Below are 16,336 nucleotides of genomic sequence, written 5' to 3'. Positions count from 1 at the left end.
GACTTTCTGTTCCCTCTTACATGAGACTTTTCCCCTGCAGGTTGTTCCTGCAGTTTTAGTTTTCAAGTCAGTTAGAGATTATGCTGCTTGGATCTTAAGTGGAAAATCTTTATTGTGGGAAGGATAAACAACATGTTGAAGCAGAAAATTTAAAAAAAAAAAAAAAACCAAGAAACAAAAAACAAAAAAACACACCCTGTCAGTCTTTTACACTGAGAGGCCCAAGACTTAAGGCTCTCACATGTCTAAAAGCACACAGAAATTCATTCATGAGAGAGTGAGACTGAGCCTTAAGAGCACCATTCATGTAGCAACTGCAGGATTATGGCAGGCAAAGGCATTTGACATGCTGCAGATAGCAGGCCATGACAGAATTAAGTTAACTCAGCCAGGTTTGTTTTCCTGGATTGTATTTTTATTTTGGCAAAAGGTGAATGCTAACCCAACTCTAACTTCATTTTAAAGGAGGAGAGGATTAACTATAGAATCACTACAGGATTCATCTACCCCCAGTTCAAGGGCAGCACCAGGCACTGGCTAATAACTGAATATATAGAATAAATATAAGTAGAAGGCTTTGCATCCAGAAAGAAAATAACAAAAAACTGAACAAAATTGTTAAGGCTTGAAGCCAAGGGAGGTTTTTTTGTTGCTATTGGGTTTTTGGTTTTGGTTTTTTTTCCTGGTATGTAGAAATTAAAAGACTGGATGGAACAAATACATCTTTTGTTGTAGCACAAGCCAGTGTCTAGCTTAGTCCTACCATTTGCCAAACTTGGACCTTGAAAGCTGCTGTCTTATTGAAGTTACAAAAAATTTTACAGCTATTATACAAGAGCACAAGAATGTACAGTCTAAAACTGAAAATGAATAAATAAATATTTAAATAATGAAAATAAAAATAGCATCAAGACTGACATTTTCAGTGGAAGCTGAAGGGCAACTTGCCTTGACAGGAGAAACCAAACATTTACAGCTGACAAAAGGAGTTAGTGGTATGCCAGCTGTTTAAGCTGTCATCTTGGTTATCACTGTAACAGGTGAGCTCCCTTCAGAAACTCAGTATCATACTTAGAAACACAATGCAGTATATTCAATTCAGGTTGTGTATTTCAACATGACAGTGCTATGAGAAGCACTACAGGCCAGGCAGCTACAGTCTGGTAAGAAGCAGGTCACAGCAAGCAATTCAATTAACCTGCACAACAGGAAGCCTGAAAGGAGATGGTATCCCACTAACCCTTGTGTGCTCTCCCTTTAGGTAAGCAACAAAAGGGTTCGTCTACATTTGGATGACCCATGGATATGTCTGCAAATATCTAAACAGGATATCCAATAAATTTTCTATACTGAGGTGGTGGCAATGGGAGCAGTTACTGGAGTGCAGCAACACCCTGTGTTGCAGACTGCTTGCCAGCACCATTATAACACATCATTAAGAGCAGGACTCATACCTTGATCCACTGAGATGCTGAACTTCTTATGACCTCTTGGAAACTCCTCAGAGAAGACAAACTAAGGTCAAGTATATTTCAGAATTCTGCCTTCACAAAGCAGGTGGTGTATAGAGCACTACCAATAAATCTGAAACTCAGGTGTTTTGTTTTATATAATGTGTTACTCCCATCTGAGTGGTTTCAGAGCTCCCACTCCTCCCACTTAATTCTTCAGGAGTGAGGAAACTCACTATCTTACATCTTGACACCATTCATATGTTGCATTTATAATAACACTTAGCCCTAGAGAATTGCACCCATAACTTTTAACTAAAGAAATACAGCTGCAGAAAAAATAAACATCAGTAACTCAGATAACTGGATAGAGTAGTCATGGGAAAACAGCTGCTGGAGAGCATGGAGAAAGAAGACCTCAAACAGCAGCCAAGTTTCATTTATTAAGAACAGGAAAGAAGCTAGAGCAATTATATTGTTTACCACTCCTCCCATCCCATGTAATTGGGAAAACTGATTATGAAGGGCAGCCTCCTGAAGCAATGAACTTAAAACTGCAAAAACGAAGGAAGTCCAACTTCTATCTAAATAGAATGACTAAATACAGCCTAGCAGCTGTGGTGCAAACTAAGCTGTTTTTTAGCAAAGACACTTAGTCAAATACTTGATTGCCTCAACAGCTGCATGCTCCTGCAGCTTAGGAGGCTGCTAAGAGGGAACATACACGCACTGCCAGCAGTCTCTGGCATCACTTGCCCTAAGCACCAGTCTCCCTGAACTCCACATCACTACTAAGGTCATGTAGCTGGTAATTACCTCTGTGACACCTTCCCTTTCTGAGCATTGCAGATACTGCTGTTCTACTTTGATAACCGTTTACAGATCCCTCTGTAATTCATCAGAAAGCTGTGTTAATGAAAATTCATCATGCATTTCGGTCCAGAAATAGTTTTAAGAGGTACATATAGAATCTCAGTCCTGCATCCCATAACAGTGTTCATTACCACAGGCTCTGACTGTATCTGTGGGTGCTGTTCTTAAAGCATCACAAAACACATTATTCTTCTCCCAACAACTATATGCTAGTCGCGATTTTACAGTTAGAAACTTGCTACCAACCCCACCTCCAATCCTCTCCTATAATCCCCCAGAGTCAAGAGGCATTCACAGGTCTCTAGATCCATTTGATATTAACTCTAAATTGCTCTAGAACACAGAGGTTTTTATTTTCCTGAAACAGACCACTTCTGTAAGAGTCCATACCAGAGCTTCTGTGATGGTGGTCAAAATAAACACAGAGATCAAGTCTTCAACTTTGCCTTTGTGTCTCTATAGAGTCACTAGCCATGGTCCCGCATTTCTGCCACACCTTCACCTCTGAGTGCCCAGCACAGCATGAGTAAGCCAGGGCTTTGAGAGCTGCAAGCCATCCTGGGAACACTATAACCTCCAGAAAGAAGAATAAGGGGACTTGTAGGCATTGTCCTGGGGTTTCTCTGCACATGACTCAATATCCAGTGTTCAAAAACATAACAATTCCAAGTGCACACCACATTATTTCATGCATGGAAAGGGAAAGCATTAGTTTGACCTGTGCAACATTAGATTTTCCAGTGAAGTATAGCTGGAGCCTTAAAACCTCCCTGAGATGCTTCCATGCAATTTGCCCACAAGTCAAGGTTTTTGTTTAGATAAAATGGAAAAAGCACTTGTGATACTGGAACACAGGTCCTCCACCTGAGTTATATCACAGGACTGGCAGGGTGCTTCAGGCAGTGCAGGGGCAACCAGTTCATCTACTGGTGTAAGGTGCACACCTTATGGGTCTCCAAAGAGCTGAGTCTGGCTCTCCTATGGGCAGCTTTCATACACACACACTTACACACACCTCCTCAACAACTGACCTCAGACTCAGCCAGCAATTACAATAGAAGCAGATAGCTTAAGTTCTAACACCATGTGTCACAGAATTTTTTGTGGTGCCTTTGGTTGGTTGTTGTTAAACCTTTAGTGTCTTCTAAGGTTCCTATTACAATGTTAACAGCAGGAAGGAGTCATCTGCAACCAGGCTGCCTTCTGGCAACCTTTTTGAGCCAGACAGAAAGCAAAGCTCTCAATTCACCCTTTCCTTCCCTCCCTTTATAAATACAACTGCTTACAAAATCAGAGTAAGAGTACTTGCAGAAATCAGTCAAACTGTGAGATAGTCATATAAATGCACACCTCTGCATCCATCCCTCCTCATGTACCAGTGCCATGCCAGAACTATTACCTAAGTAATACCCCTCCAAGACTGCTGTTCACTTAGAGAAACTCACAAAGGTAGCAAAAGCCATGCACACATCACCAGACAAATACTACACCATCTTGCAGGGCTAGAGGGGAATATGCAGTACTTACATGCTCATAAGGGCACAAAACACAACTCCCTCCCCCCACACACACACCTTGTTTCTATCGTTTACAGAAGTGAGCTGTAAAAGATCAGCAGTATTCCTTTCTTAGAGAGGAGGGCAAGGGTTCCTGAATGCAAATCTTTCTGGGGAGGGAGGTGGGGGATGGAGAGGGCAAGACAAGCCCAATGCCAAAGAAGCCACCTCTTGGATTTAGGGATGTCTTGGGAGATTAAATTAGGCTCTTCTTCCCTCTCTTCAACCCTCATTACTTTGTTGTGTAGCCAATTTGCCCTTTTTCAGCTCTCTTGTTGAGCAAGTCTTTCACTTGTCGAGCAATCTTCAGAGGTTCAGCATCCAGAAATACAAGGTGCCGCAGTTACTTTGTGGTATTTTCTTAGATTAGCAGGATTTTATTTTTTAATAAAGAAAGTAACATTTAAAATATCAAAGTCCCTCAATATAGACCATGAAGAACAAATGATGTTTCAAGTCTCCTGTACCCTCCTACAAAAACCTGAGGTGAGACCAGATTTCCTGCTTTGTTTATGAACAAAAGATTGATAATGTTTATACCAATATTGATTTCTGCCAAGACTGGTTTCATCTGTTAAGGAAAAACTGAGCACCAAATGTCAGGCTGAACTGGGGAATTTACTCTAGGAACAGGTACAGTTTGATTGCTTTTGTACTGGCCAAGCCACTGCTTATAGAAGTACGCCAATAGGACACCAACGGTATGCTGGGATCCAAGTGACTGCAGTCTGGCTCCAAGTTACACAGCCTTCCCCTTCCTCCCAACACATGTCAAGAAACAGGAGTTGATCCTAAGGGTTCTATCTACACCTAAACATGGGTGGGTGCAGAAGATGCAGCAAGACACAGGAGATAGAAACTACAGGTTAGCCATTGACCCCTGGCAGGCTGAATGCAATAGAGAGTGCACAAAGAACGGGGCAAGTGACAAGATCAGCTCTTCCAAATGATGGCTCTGCTGACTCTCACATGCCTTTCATTTTCATCTCTCTTTTGGGACAGCCAGAGTTATAGTCTTCTGGGGTTATCATGACTTACAGGGCAATTTTTTCTACAGGATATTCACTGGGAGGATCCTAAATATTTTTGCTAAAAGTGACATATTAGGTACCATTCTGAGACTGCCAGAAAGGAAGGAAGCCTTCCCCAAGGCCTCTAGGCTTTTGTTGCAGTTCTACAGATGCTGCTCTGTAGAGCCCCTGGTTCCATTCCTGGCAATTCCATTCCCTGGTCCATTAGTCACAGCAAGCAGTTTCTTGTAGAAACAGTTACACCACACAAATCCTTCTGCCATCAAGTAAGCCTGTACAGATTATTAAGTAAAAGACATTTCTAAGCAGTTAGCAGATCCAATCTAAAAGGCAACGCAACAACACGAAGTACTGAACTATTACTGAGACATTAAAAGAACTATTATTTTGGTGTGAAAAGAGTACTGGCTTATACATTCCATGCTCCTTGGTAGCAATTAAGCTAACCAAAAGCAGAGAGCATTGCCCCTCTCTTTTCCAGCTCCTTGAAGATCTTACACAGGGACAAATAAACAAGGGCATTATGTTGGTTCCTGCAGCTCAAAAACACCTGCTAAACAAGGCAGTGGAACAAGGCTCTCTTTAAGAGATGCTAATGATTGAATACACTTGGCATCCCACTGGGAACACAGCTCAGGTTTGCAAAGATGCAGAAAATACCAATGCAAAAAGCACTCCAACTCTCCAATCCTTGTGTTTAGTGAGGGTGTGAGGGGAGAAAAGGATTTTCAGGGCATCACAAGGAAAAGGGTTTTTTTGCAAGCTGTTGTGCAATCTGCTGTATTCAGAACAACTTTTCTTTAGGGAAAGGGAACCAACACTAACTCTCTCTGAGGCTGGAGATCTCCAAGCCAAAACTAGCCAGCAGACAGAGATGATCAGATGAACAAAAAGGATTTGGTAAGCCATTTGCCATTAAGAGGACATCTTCAGAGAGAAGAGAAAGACGGCCAAGCAGCTTCAGGGCTCCATCCTTGTACAGCCTGCGACCTGACAAAGAAAATGGGAAGAAACATCAGCCAGAGACTGGCACCACAAATTAACTCTGCACACTCACAGAGGGATGTTTGTCAATCCTTTCCTGTTCTTTCCCTGATAAATGAAGACACCCTGCACAAACACTACATGCACCTTTGAGCCTAGATGTGAAAGCAGTGAGCACCCGACAATACTGCTGTTCACAGTTTCATATACTTGCAGGCATAGGAAGCAAGAATACACAAAATTCACCAGGTAGTTGCTTACATGAGAACTACCTTTCTTGAACTGTGGCCTAGCAATAGCTTCAGATACCCCCCCAAGGAGGAATTAATCTCTTCATTCCTAACCTGTTCCCCAAACTTGATTCTGACGTGACCCAAATCAGCTCCAAGAGAGTTCCTGGATGCATTTACATGCAGTCGTTCATCAACAGAACTCCCGTTTCAGGCAGCAGAGAGAAGGTGCCACTGTAAAAGAACGAGAGCCACCTCCTTCCAAGAACAGTATGTGGTCTCAGACAGACCAGAAGTCCATGCCTTGAACTCAGGACCCAGCACTGCCTGTTACCAGGAGCACAAGTAAGATTTTTATACAGAAGAAAAGAATCTATTCTGTTCTAGCTTCCTCAGAAGTCTATGTGGACATACGCAGCCTCATTTTTTTAACAGCAAGGATAAACAGCATATTCTCATGGTACATGAGCAAATGTTACTTCCACCTTGTGTATTATTTCAAAGACAGATTCTGTAGATCCACCAGCTTAATGAAATGTACTGCCCATCTGGCCTGTCTCACAGTCTTCTTCCACTGTCACAGGGATAAGTCCTGCACTGCCACTCACCCGCCTTGCTCTCCACAGGCTCTGCTGAGTAGAAAATGTAATCAACAGTGGCTCCAAGCCCCATGGGCATTGTTGTGACCTCTGGGCGTCCCCTCTGTGGCAAGAAGTGGCTGTAGACAGAGGTCAGGTTGAGGCCATGCTGGATAATACCTGAACACCTGCACACAAACAGTCACTGTTTACCAAGAAAGGAAAGAGAATTATGCTTTTTTGGTTCTGCAGTCACAGCTGAATGTTCCCTTGCTGATGCAACTATCTAAATTACTCCTACTCTGTGAACACATAAATTTTTCAGAACTATTCACTCCACTTACACCAAAGCAAGACATACTGTGAATTTCCTTTGTCTTCAATACCCAGTTCTGTATATGCCTATGCCCTACATTCTCAATCTCACCAACACAATGCTGACAGAGCAGCATCCAGCTGCTGGGGCAATCCTGGGGGGACCTAGCTCTTCCAGATAGCTCTCCTTACTCTCTTTCACTCTCACATTTACTTCAGTCTTTACTTCAGCCAGATTTTCAGGGCTCAGAAAAACAAGGCTGCGTTTGAAGACTGTGGCCACTGAAGGTGCACCACGTTACCTTGGGACGAATGGCTGGGGATCAGGGTCTTTCACCATGGCAGCAGGCTTGGGCCAGTCTGCAGGGCGGTCTGCAAAGGAGCAAAGAAATTCCAGCCAGACCTACACAGATCCCAGAACAGGCTGCTCATCCCAAGTCTGAGAAGCTTCTCTTGAAACCAAATGAATCTTTTTGCCCAAGAAGAGCAGATAGCTTCCAGTCATGAACATCATAAAGGAAAATATCCAAAGGAAACACAAGCTGTAAGACTAACAGGAACATCCCTAGAGCAGATCAGTGCAAACAACTGAGAAGTCATATTCTGTCCTGCTGAGGATATGTCCTTAAAGCATTTAATATTACTGAAATCGTGCTTTGCTCTCAAAAGAAAGTTTGCTTATCTTAGCCTACAGCTTATTCAAAAGGTGTCTAGAAAGGCAGAACAGAAATAGAGAAAGCAGAACCAGCCATGCCACAAGGCCCAGAGGTGCAGGAATGTCTACTGGGTACCAGCTTCCAGAGACATCTATATTGTGACCTTCATATATCATTACAGTCTTCAGGTTGTTCTCTGCCACCAAAATCTTGAAGCAGAAAAAGAAATACACGTATGTGTATGTGTTTCAGCTTAAAAGAAGTTTATAAGAAACAGCTTCAGGAAGCTGAATCTCAGTGCGTCTCAAGGAACACAGTCAGTGTGTATGAGGGAGGAAAGTATACTTCTCTGAGCTCTCATGGAATCTAATCACACTCGCAGAAGGCACCCTTCTGCCTTTCCCTTTCCTCACCAGGCATCACCTCCACCTCATGTTTTCCTTGAAATCATAGAATCATACAGTTACAGAACAGCCTGGGTTGGAAGGGACCTTAAAGATCATCCAGTTCCATTGCTCCATCCCATGGGCAAGGATGTCACTCACTATATCAGGCTGCCCACGGCCCCATACAATCTGGCCTTAAACATTTTTCAGGGATGTGGCATCCATAACTTCTCTGGGCAATCTGGCCCAATGCCTTACTACCCTCTATGTAAAGAATTTTAGGAAGTTTAAAACCATTTTCCCTTGTCCCATCACTATATGCCTGTCCCATCACTATATGCCATCTGTCTCCCTCTTTTTTTATAAGCCTTTATAAAATTTATAAACTTTAAGAACTGGAAGGGCACAATGAGGCCTCAGTGGAGTCTTCTCCAGTCCAAACTCTCTCAGTCTGTCCTCAGAGGAGAGGCTCCATTGAGCAAGGACAGTGACAAATTGAAAAGTCTCCCATTAATACCTGGTTTAGCATCTGTCACACCTTCCAGGAGGACCAGCTGTGGTGGTCGTTCACAGGCAACATCGCAAAAGCGGAACTGCAGCAGGAAGTCACGGCTGTATTCGCGTCTCCCTGCAGAGAAAAGTACAAATTAAAAGAAAGTAACTGCAGCACAGTCACACCCCCAGGGAACACCTACCTATTTGGTAGGTACCTTTGGGCCCCTTAGAGGTCTTTGGTTTGAGAGAGGCTTTTGTGCCCAAGCACTCTGATACCATGAGAACATAAATCACCTAATAACCTACACGTAGAACAGATGTGTAGAAGAACAGAGCACGGCTATTGCTATTCCTCAAATGCAACAGTCATTGTTGGCGCAAAGAAAGAATGTCTTCTCTGAGACACCAAAAGTTCAAGGGATTCTCAAGCAGATCAGTTTGTCTGCAACTCCAGGAAATGTCTGCTGAGAAAAACATTTCTGGAGATCAGGCTGAATACAAGTTCTATATTCAAGATTTTAACAAAAGCTATTTTTTGTAGGCTCCATTTTTTTAATCCTCTCTATGGATGCAAAGAACAGACATGATTCTAACTATGTCCTAGGAATGATTTCTTTACAGTGGTTTGCAAATACTATCCAAAACCATACCCCAAACACCCGGAGATTAAAGCAGTGACTATTGAACATAGTTTACAACTGTACAGAAGTCTAAGCATGGGAATATGAAAGAGACACGTAGAGTAAGTGTTACTGGTAGAGGAACATTCAGGCCCTGACAAGAGAAGGAAAATGGCAGAAATGCAATAGGTTCTGGAAAAAAATTGCATTTAATTAATATACAAAGCAGAAGGAGAGAATCTTTTTGTCCAGTGCCTCATGCAGCATATGCCCAAGCTACTCACAGAGACAGCAAGGCCCACAAGTTTTCCCATCCTCAGCAAACTCATATTGTCAGTGCATATTGGAGCTCACCAGGTTTCTTTGGCTGAGACAGGGTGACATACTGGCACTTGTCTGTTAGACCCAGTGAACTTGGCCACAGTGGAGCCAGCAGCTTCCGTGAATACAATTGTTGGGAAAAGTCTTCCTGACCAGACACCTGCAAGAAGACCAGGAAAGGAGAGCAACCATCAGTGGCACAGAGCAGATGTGCAAGCTACAGACAATGTACATATATACACCTGCCAAGAGCAAGACAGGAGAATGCCCTCTTAGAAAGGCATGAACTAAACTATTCAGAGTATGGTAAAGGTATAATAAACTTCACCTGTAGGGGACAGATACAATTAATTAAAAGTCACCTGACAAGATACTTTACACGTATCTCATTGAAGTGATCATTTAGCTTGAATGATAACCATATATTTGATCACAGACACACCATAAGAAAACACAAAAGACTCTAGCATAAGTACCCACTTCAAACTTTTTTTAGAACAAACATCCACAAAAAAATTTAATAAGTCTTGGTGGAATTGCATTTCCCTACACTTCCAGTCACACAGGCACAAAAGTTCCATAGGAAAGGAAAAAAAAAAAAAAAACTTGACATTAAGTGATCTATTATCACAAGTCTGCCCCAAAAGAAACTGGAAGGGCAATGTTGGAAACAACACGCATGCACTTGTCCACTTCTTTCCCCTGCAGTGCTGGAGACATTGGGGAAGACTGCTGAATCACTTAATTCAGTATTAAGACTATTTCCTCACAAGAGGAAGAATGCAGCCATGCATTTCTCTAGCAGCAGACAATAAAGAGCCATCCAATCCCAATTCTGGCTGGCAACTACCTTCCAGGCTGGCATCCCATGGTAGGAAAGTTCACCATTCCGGATGAATTTGTAGAGTGGAGAATCAGGTACAGAGTTCAGGTCTCCACACAAGATGACAGGATAGTAGCTGCCTTCAGTAGTTCTTGCAATTTTGTCAATCTCTGCTAGCAGCAAGGCCACCTGGGCCAGTTTGATATCTCCTCGACGGGGGTTAAACAACACATGAGTGTTGGCCACACACAAAGGACTGACTGCCTTCAGATCTAGACCTTCTGGGAGCACAGGCTGCAGCAGCAGCACCAAGCCCACATTATCCCGGTTGAGGACGTCCAGGCCAGGCCGGAAGTATTCTATGGGGCTGAGACTGATCAGCTGGAACCTGCTGTGCTTATAGCACACTGCACATCCATCTGTCTTCGTCCCAGTTCTCCGCTTGTAGAAGCAAGCAAAGCCTGAAAAGAAACCATCACCTATTAAAAGTTTTATCCAGTCACTACCTCAGGCTCAGCAAGTCTGTATAGAAAAGGTTCCTATGACATTTGGGTACAGCAAGATACCCAATTCTGTTCCAATAATCACCCTTTATTATTAATCACTGGGGGTATTTCCTCTCTCCTTGTCTTTCTAGGGCCCTCTCTTTTGTTACTCTGATCTTTCAACTCGGAGACATCAATAGCAAAAGAAAGGATAAAGGTCTAGGCTGATACTTCAGAAGCAGGGCCAGTAGCCACCTGGCAAACAGGAAGAGGTCTCTTGAAACTGAGTGCTTTGAAGATGTTAAGCAGGAAGCACTGCTTGGCCAGTCCCATGAGCTGGAGGTACAGACCCACAAAAACAGGACATACCCATCTCCTTGAATGTTGGTTCCAGTTGCTCCCAGTAATGGTTCTCTTGCACCTCCTGGAGACACAGGACCTGGAAGGAAGGCAGAGACCTCACTTGCTCCACAAGTATTTGCTAGTTACCTTGTTTTGGGAAAGGAAGAAAGTGGAAAAGTGGACTCACATGCCAACCCTCCAAATAGAAATGCCATCACCACAACTCTGTCCTGTACTTTCCAGATGAAAAGCACTAACTCTCTGGGTCACATTAGCGTATCATTCAGTTTTCCAGTGATGAGAAAAAAGATCCTTCATCTCACAAAGAGGACTCAAAGAATAGAGAAATTCATGGAGTCCTCTTCTACGCAGGCTTCCCCTCCTCTGCTGCCTTAGAAAATTGGTCCTTCTTCCTCTACTTCTGCTGTTTATAGAAGTTAAGTCCTGCTATCAAAGTATGACTAGTTTCTACAATCAAAGCAAGATAGACACCAAAAATAGACGAGGTCTGTGAAAGTCCTCAAACACTCTCAGACCAATCAGTGTCCAGTTACCAAGCAGCTAGTATCTTCCTAGGACTTGCCCCCGGCTTTTTATTTTCTTAATATTGTTAGATCAAAGAGGGAATTCAAACTCAGGTGACACTTGATGTAGAGAGGGTTTAGTCATACTTACGTCAGGATCCCAATGCTGGATCTCCTGCAAAAGGTTTGGAAGGCGGTAGTTCCAGTCCAGGATGTCTGGATGACAGTGTACATAGAGATCAAGACCCTGCTCCACCAGGTCCTGGGCAAGGATGTTGTAAGACATGACTCGAAATTCAAAGAGGGGAGTGTTTTTTGAGACCTGCTTTAAGGGTTGGACAGAAAGATCCTCCCAGTCTCTCCATAAGATCTCTATACGCAAGAGACAAAAAGGAAAGTTACAGCTGTACTGGGTACCTTGCTGATACTTTGGTTCCCCTGGGACCCAGAAAACAGCCATTCTCATTCCCTAAGCTAGGGTACTCTAGCCTCTGAGCAAACCCTCACCCACTCCGGTTTTCAGATGCTCTTTCTGGATATCTTTGGATAGTTGTCTGTAGGGATGGCATAACACATGACCAGAGTCAAGCATACTGAAACACCAGACCCACTTTTCAGTGCCTTTCAGAGTACAAAGCCAGCATTTGAGAATAGTAAGGAACATATATTGATATTCAGACCAGACAGTCTCACAGAACAGAAACTACTAGCTGTCACCAGCCCCTCCTCAGCAAAAACTCACTTTACAGTTTTCACTAGCAGATCCTGTCAGTTCTGCAGGGGCAATCAGTGTCTTGCTGACAGCAAACCCAGACACAATAACCTGACCACATTCACTACAAATGTCAATCCCAAACTAAACATTAGATTCAGAGCCACCACTGACCATGGTAGGGCACCTCTGTTGGGACAGGATAAAACGGCACCGCATCCTGAATGGGCTGGGCTGGGAGCACTGGTGGCACTGTCTCTGCATCACATGCTAAACTCCAGGCCAGCACAGCTGGGTCGTCATTCAGCACTTCCACATTGATACCAGCACAGCCAGCTGTCTGGTGATCTGTCTGTGGCACCACAGCTGCCCAAGGGGCACTGCCTGCTACAGTCACTGTTTCCTCTGATGGTAATCTTGCCAGTTCAGCCACTGCATGATCTTGCAGTTCTGAAGAAGCCAAGGCATTTAGCTCTGAGTGCTGTTGATCAGCACACCGGATGACTTCCGGAGACGTGTTCAGGTCACTGAGGCTGGTCATCAATAGCTCTGAACCTTCTAACCAGTCACTAGTGAGTGAAACTGATACTCTCCTCACCGCTGGAACACTCTCACCGGCTGGCAAATTCCCTTCTCCTTCCTCCAGCCACTGCTGCAGAAAGGCTTCTTGCTCTTCTGGGACTGATCTTCCTCTGGTTGCAGCAAAGACACCTTCTATCTGGGTGGACGGGCTCTTCGCCAGAAGCACATTCTTTTGATAGGTAAAGAAAGCATCTGTCATTTAAAAACAAAATCAAAATAAGACAGCCAGAAATGCTTTCTTACTCATTCTTTTCTTATTCCAATGCATTTTCTGTAACTCTGTGTAATACAACCATTCAGTATAGCAACCCAAACAAATTACTTCTCTGAGGAAACACAGTTACAGTCTAAATAACTTCCCCTGCCTCCTCCAGAATGCTAAGCCACAGTCCAAATCCAGTTATATTAGTCCAAGTCACTGAAATTGCATGTAATAGCAATGGCTTTATCAAATCTAGGGAAGCAATTCTAACTCATGCAGCAGCACAGACAGCCAAGCTGAAAGGCCTTGTGGAAACTACCAGCTCTCAGTAAAGGCACAGTCTCTGAAAGTTAGCTGATCAGGTGCATGGGCTAAGAAGTCTTTGTAGATCATCATTTGGAGCAAGTTTCGTTCTAGGGACCACATAAGAAATAGCAGTCAGCTAAGAGAGTAAAATATATCAAAATAATCAGTTGTAGAAAAAAATTATTATGTTACTAAGAGATGAAAAATGAAGACACATAGGGACCAACATATGCCTGATTAGAGAGAGTATATGTACAGAAGAAGTCCTGATAAGAATTACATATCACCTGATGCCTGACATGTGGGAAAAAAATAAAACCACTTTAAACTGCTTTTAATGTAACATTGAATATACTAATACTTGTGCAGTAAAGTAGAAAGTGACAGCGAATTCTTTCACTTGCATCTATACAAGAGATGGCATTTACGCTTCACTATGAATTCTGCAGACACTTATCCCTACTAGCAATCTTTGTTGATTACAAATCACATTTTTTCTCTGCATTCATGTCAGTCAGCCAGAGCAGTAACATACAGGAGTCAGCAACATTCGTGTATAGTTTTACTGTATCTTTTGTGTCAAAGTTTTCTGTATGTGTCAGAAATGGAGCTTTAAGAACCATACTCCTTTCTGTCAGTTCGTAATTAAGTTCATTAGTGCTAAAAATACCAACACACCAAGGTAATGTTTCCACACGCCACTGGCCAGGCACGATGAGTGCCTACAAGAGCCTGTTAATACACAATAGGAGCTGAATTTGAGAGGAATCAGCTTGCTGCTGACTATGAAAAAAGACAGCGTGCCAGTCCAGTAGTTGCTACAGGCCCAGGGACAGGTTCAGGCTGGAGGGTGGCTTTACATGAGCTCAGTAATCAGGAACTGTGAAGTAGCAGCAGGATCTAGGGAAACTAAGTGAAATAGCGACGCACAGAAAACATAAGTCCATTCACGAAGTCGCAAGCCCTTGGGGGATCAGAGATCTCTGAGCTGCCCATCTCCAAGGATCTCTCCAAGCCTGGAGGGCAAGGTGGGGGCAGGAGCTAGAGCCCCAGCGAAGCGCAGCCTGCCTCTGCAGCACAACCGCGGGCAGCTGCTCCTCCAGACGCGCAGCTGCCCGCGCCGCCCGGCCCCGCAGCCCCGCGCTGCCTCCGCCCAGGGCCGGGGCCTGGGGAGCCGCGGGGCAGCCGCGCCGCCTCCGGACCGGGCCGCACCCGCTCAGGCCGGGGCGGGGGATGCCGAGCGACATCCCCGCCCCTCGGGGCCACCCCCGGCAGCTCCCCCTGCCCTTGCCGCCGCCCGCCCGGGGCCGGGTTACCTCGGAGGGCCCGGAGGAGCCGCGCCGCCGGCAGCAGCACGTAGCAGAGCACGGTGCCGATCATGCCGCCCGGCCCGGCCTCCCCCGTCCCCGCCGCCGCGCCGGCCCCGCCTCAGCCGCGGCCTCAGTGCGCGGGCTCAGCCCGGCGTGGCAGGGCACTCACCGCGCCGGGCCCCGGGGCCCGCAGCCGGCTCGGGCCTGGCCCTGCCCGAGCGCCGCTCCCGGGAGGCCGCGGCCCGCGGTGGGACGGCCCCGGCCGGGGTGGGGCCCTGCCTGCCCCGGGCAGGGCAGGAGCGCGGCCGGGCCCGGGGCCTGCGGCGGCCCTGCAGCCCTGCTGTGCCCGAGGGGGTTAGAAGCTGTGACCCCGGGCTGAGAGAAGGTTGCCTTATGGCCCCGCCGCCCTGAAATTTGTGGTTTTAAGCAAAAATTTTCACCCCCTGTTCTCCAGAAATACAAACAGGACAATTTCCATGGTTTTTTATGTCCCTTGGGAAGCCAGATGTTATACAGGCTTTTTGAACAGCATTGATAATAGCTAAGACTTTGCAAAGCACAACCGCTATGCAGCAGTGGCCATGGGGTGGGTGGGTGCCCTCACTCGGTGCTGCTGAGAGGGCATCAGAAGTTTGCAAAATCAGTCCTCACCTGGCCATGAGTACTCTGGCGTTTGCAAGTTGAGATCCATCACATGCTGAAACCAGACAGTTGTATAAAAAAAGCAAAGTCCTGGTTGAAGTCCAGAATTTCAATGTTTGCTTCAGTCTGCAATCAAATGTTTTCAACATCTGAAGGCAAACAATTGAGCTGAGCACACTACAGCTTTTTTACACCAAATACACATTTCTCATTCATAATCTCAGTAGCCTTCTTCCAAATTCTAAGTACCTGAAATGAAGTCAAGATTCATATTATGCCTGCCTTTTGCACTGATGACTGCTGCCAAACTGTCCCCTTCAAGGTGACCAGCTGCCATGTCATGGGTCATTATTAAATTAAACATTTGGTGTTGTGCAGAAAATCACACTCTGAAAAGCCAGTGTCCACAAAAGAGACAGAGGGATCTTGCAACTTTATTCAAGTAAAGGGATAAAGTCCACTAGGCCATACCCCATGGGGTCTCTCTCAAATGTATTGAGGAGACAGCCTCCTTTTATCCTAAACTCCTGGCTGCACGTTGCCCTCTTCCTTTCCCCATTAGCTGAGGAAGGTACAGACTTCCCAAACCACCTACTACATATAGCCCTAAAGTTTAGAAGCTCAGATTATCTGGATTCTGCAAAAAATGCAGGTTGATATTCATTAAGACATTAAGGCCAATTTCTAAGACATTAACACTCATTTCTCCTAATATCCCCACAGCCATTTTTCCAGAACCTGATTGATTCTTTCAGCTTGAGTTGTTTATGAAGACATTAAGTCCCATTTCTCCCGTTAGTAATTAGCACAATGAGTGTTCTCAGCTAGGATCTGACATGATGTTAAAATGTATATAAATAACAATCCTACCACTCTTTTTCAAATCCCTATTTTAAAACACCACAGACCATA

The 16,336-nt window shown here is 44.7% G+C and overlaps 1 protein-coding gene across 3 annotated transcripts; it reads right to left on the bottom strand.

Moving 5' to 3' along the window:
• Positions 1-1,874: 1,874 nt before the first annotated feature.
• ANGEL1 (angel homolog 1) lies at positions 1,875-15,024 on the bottom strand. Of its 3 annotated transcripts, none has more exons than XM_021542808.3 (10): positions 14,952-15,024; positions 12,557-13,156; positions 11,822-12,042; positions 11,174-11,243; positions 10,347-10,780; positions 9,530-9,656; positions 8,578-8,688; positions 7,321-7,390; positions 6,734-6,891; positions 1,875-5,901 (listed from the first exon to the last, which is right to left on the bottom strand). In XM_021542808.3, the coding sequence occupies exons 2-10, from the start codon at positions 12,921-12,923 to the stop codon at positions 5,732-5,734; spliced, it is 1,728 nt and encodes a 575-aa protein (XP_021398483.2). In that variant the 5' UTR covers positions 12,924-13,156; positions 14,952-15,024; the 3' UTR covers positions 1,875-5,731. The 3 variants fall into 3 exon arrangements, with proteins under 3 accessions (XP_021398483.2, XP_021398481.2, XP_021398482.2); XM_021542806.3 differs by lacking the exon at positions 14,952-15,024 and adding an exon at positions 14,789-14,900; XM_021542807.3 differs by lacking the exon at positions 14,952-15,024 and adding an exon at positions 14,789-14,900 and having other exon boundaries at positions 6,734-6,843.
• Between the last annotated feature and the right edge of the window lie 1,312 nt (positions 15,025-16,336).

Source organism: Lonchura striata, chromosome 6 (genome assembly GCF_046129695.1).
Source record: "Lonchura striata isolate bLonStr1 chromosome 6, bLonStr1.mat, whole genome shotgun sequence".
In the NCBI taxonomy this organism is placed as follows: Eukaryota; Metazoa; Chordata; class Aves; order Passeriformes; family Estrildidae; genus Lonchura; species Lonchura striata.
The sequence above is the reverse complement of the archived record's forward strand: the minus strand, read 5'-3'. Positions and strand labels throughout refer to the sequence as shown.

Coding starts and splice junctions, on each gene's coding strand:
- ANGEL1 (XM_021542806.3), bottom strand. CDS start 14,852: ATGATCGGCACCGTGCTCTGCTACGTGCTGCTGCCGGCGGCGCGGCTC. Junction 11,244..11,821: donor TCCAGCATTGGGATCCTGAC/GTAAGTATGACT, acceptor CCTTCCTTCCAG/GTCCTGTGTCTCCAGGAGGT. Junction 8,689..9,529: donor GTCTCAGCCAAAGAAACCTG/GTGAGCTCCAAT, acceptor TTTTCTCTGCAG/GGAGACGCGAATACAGCCGT.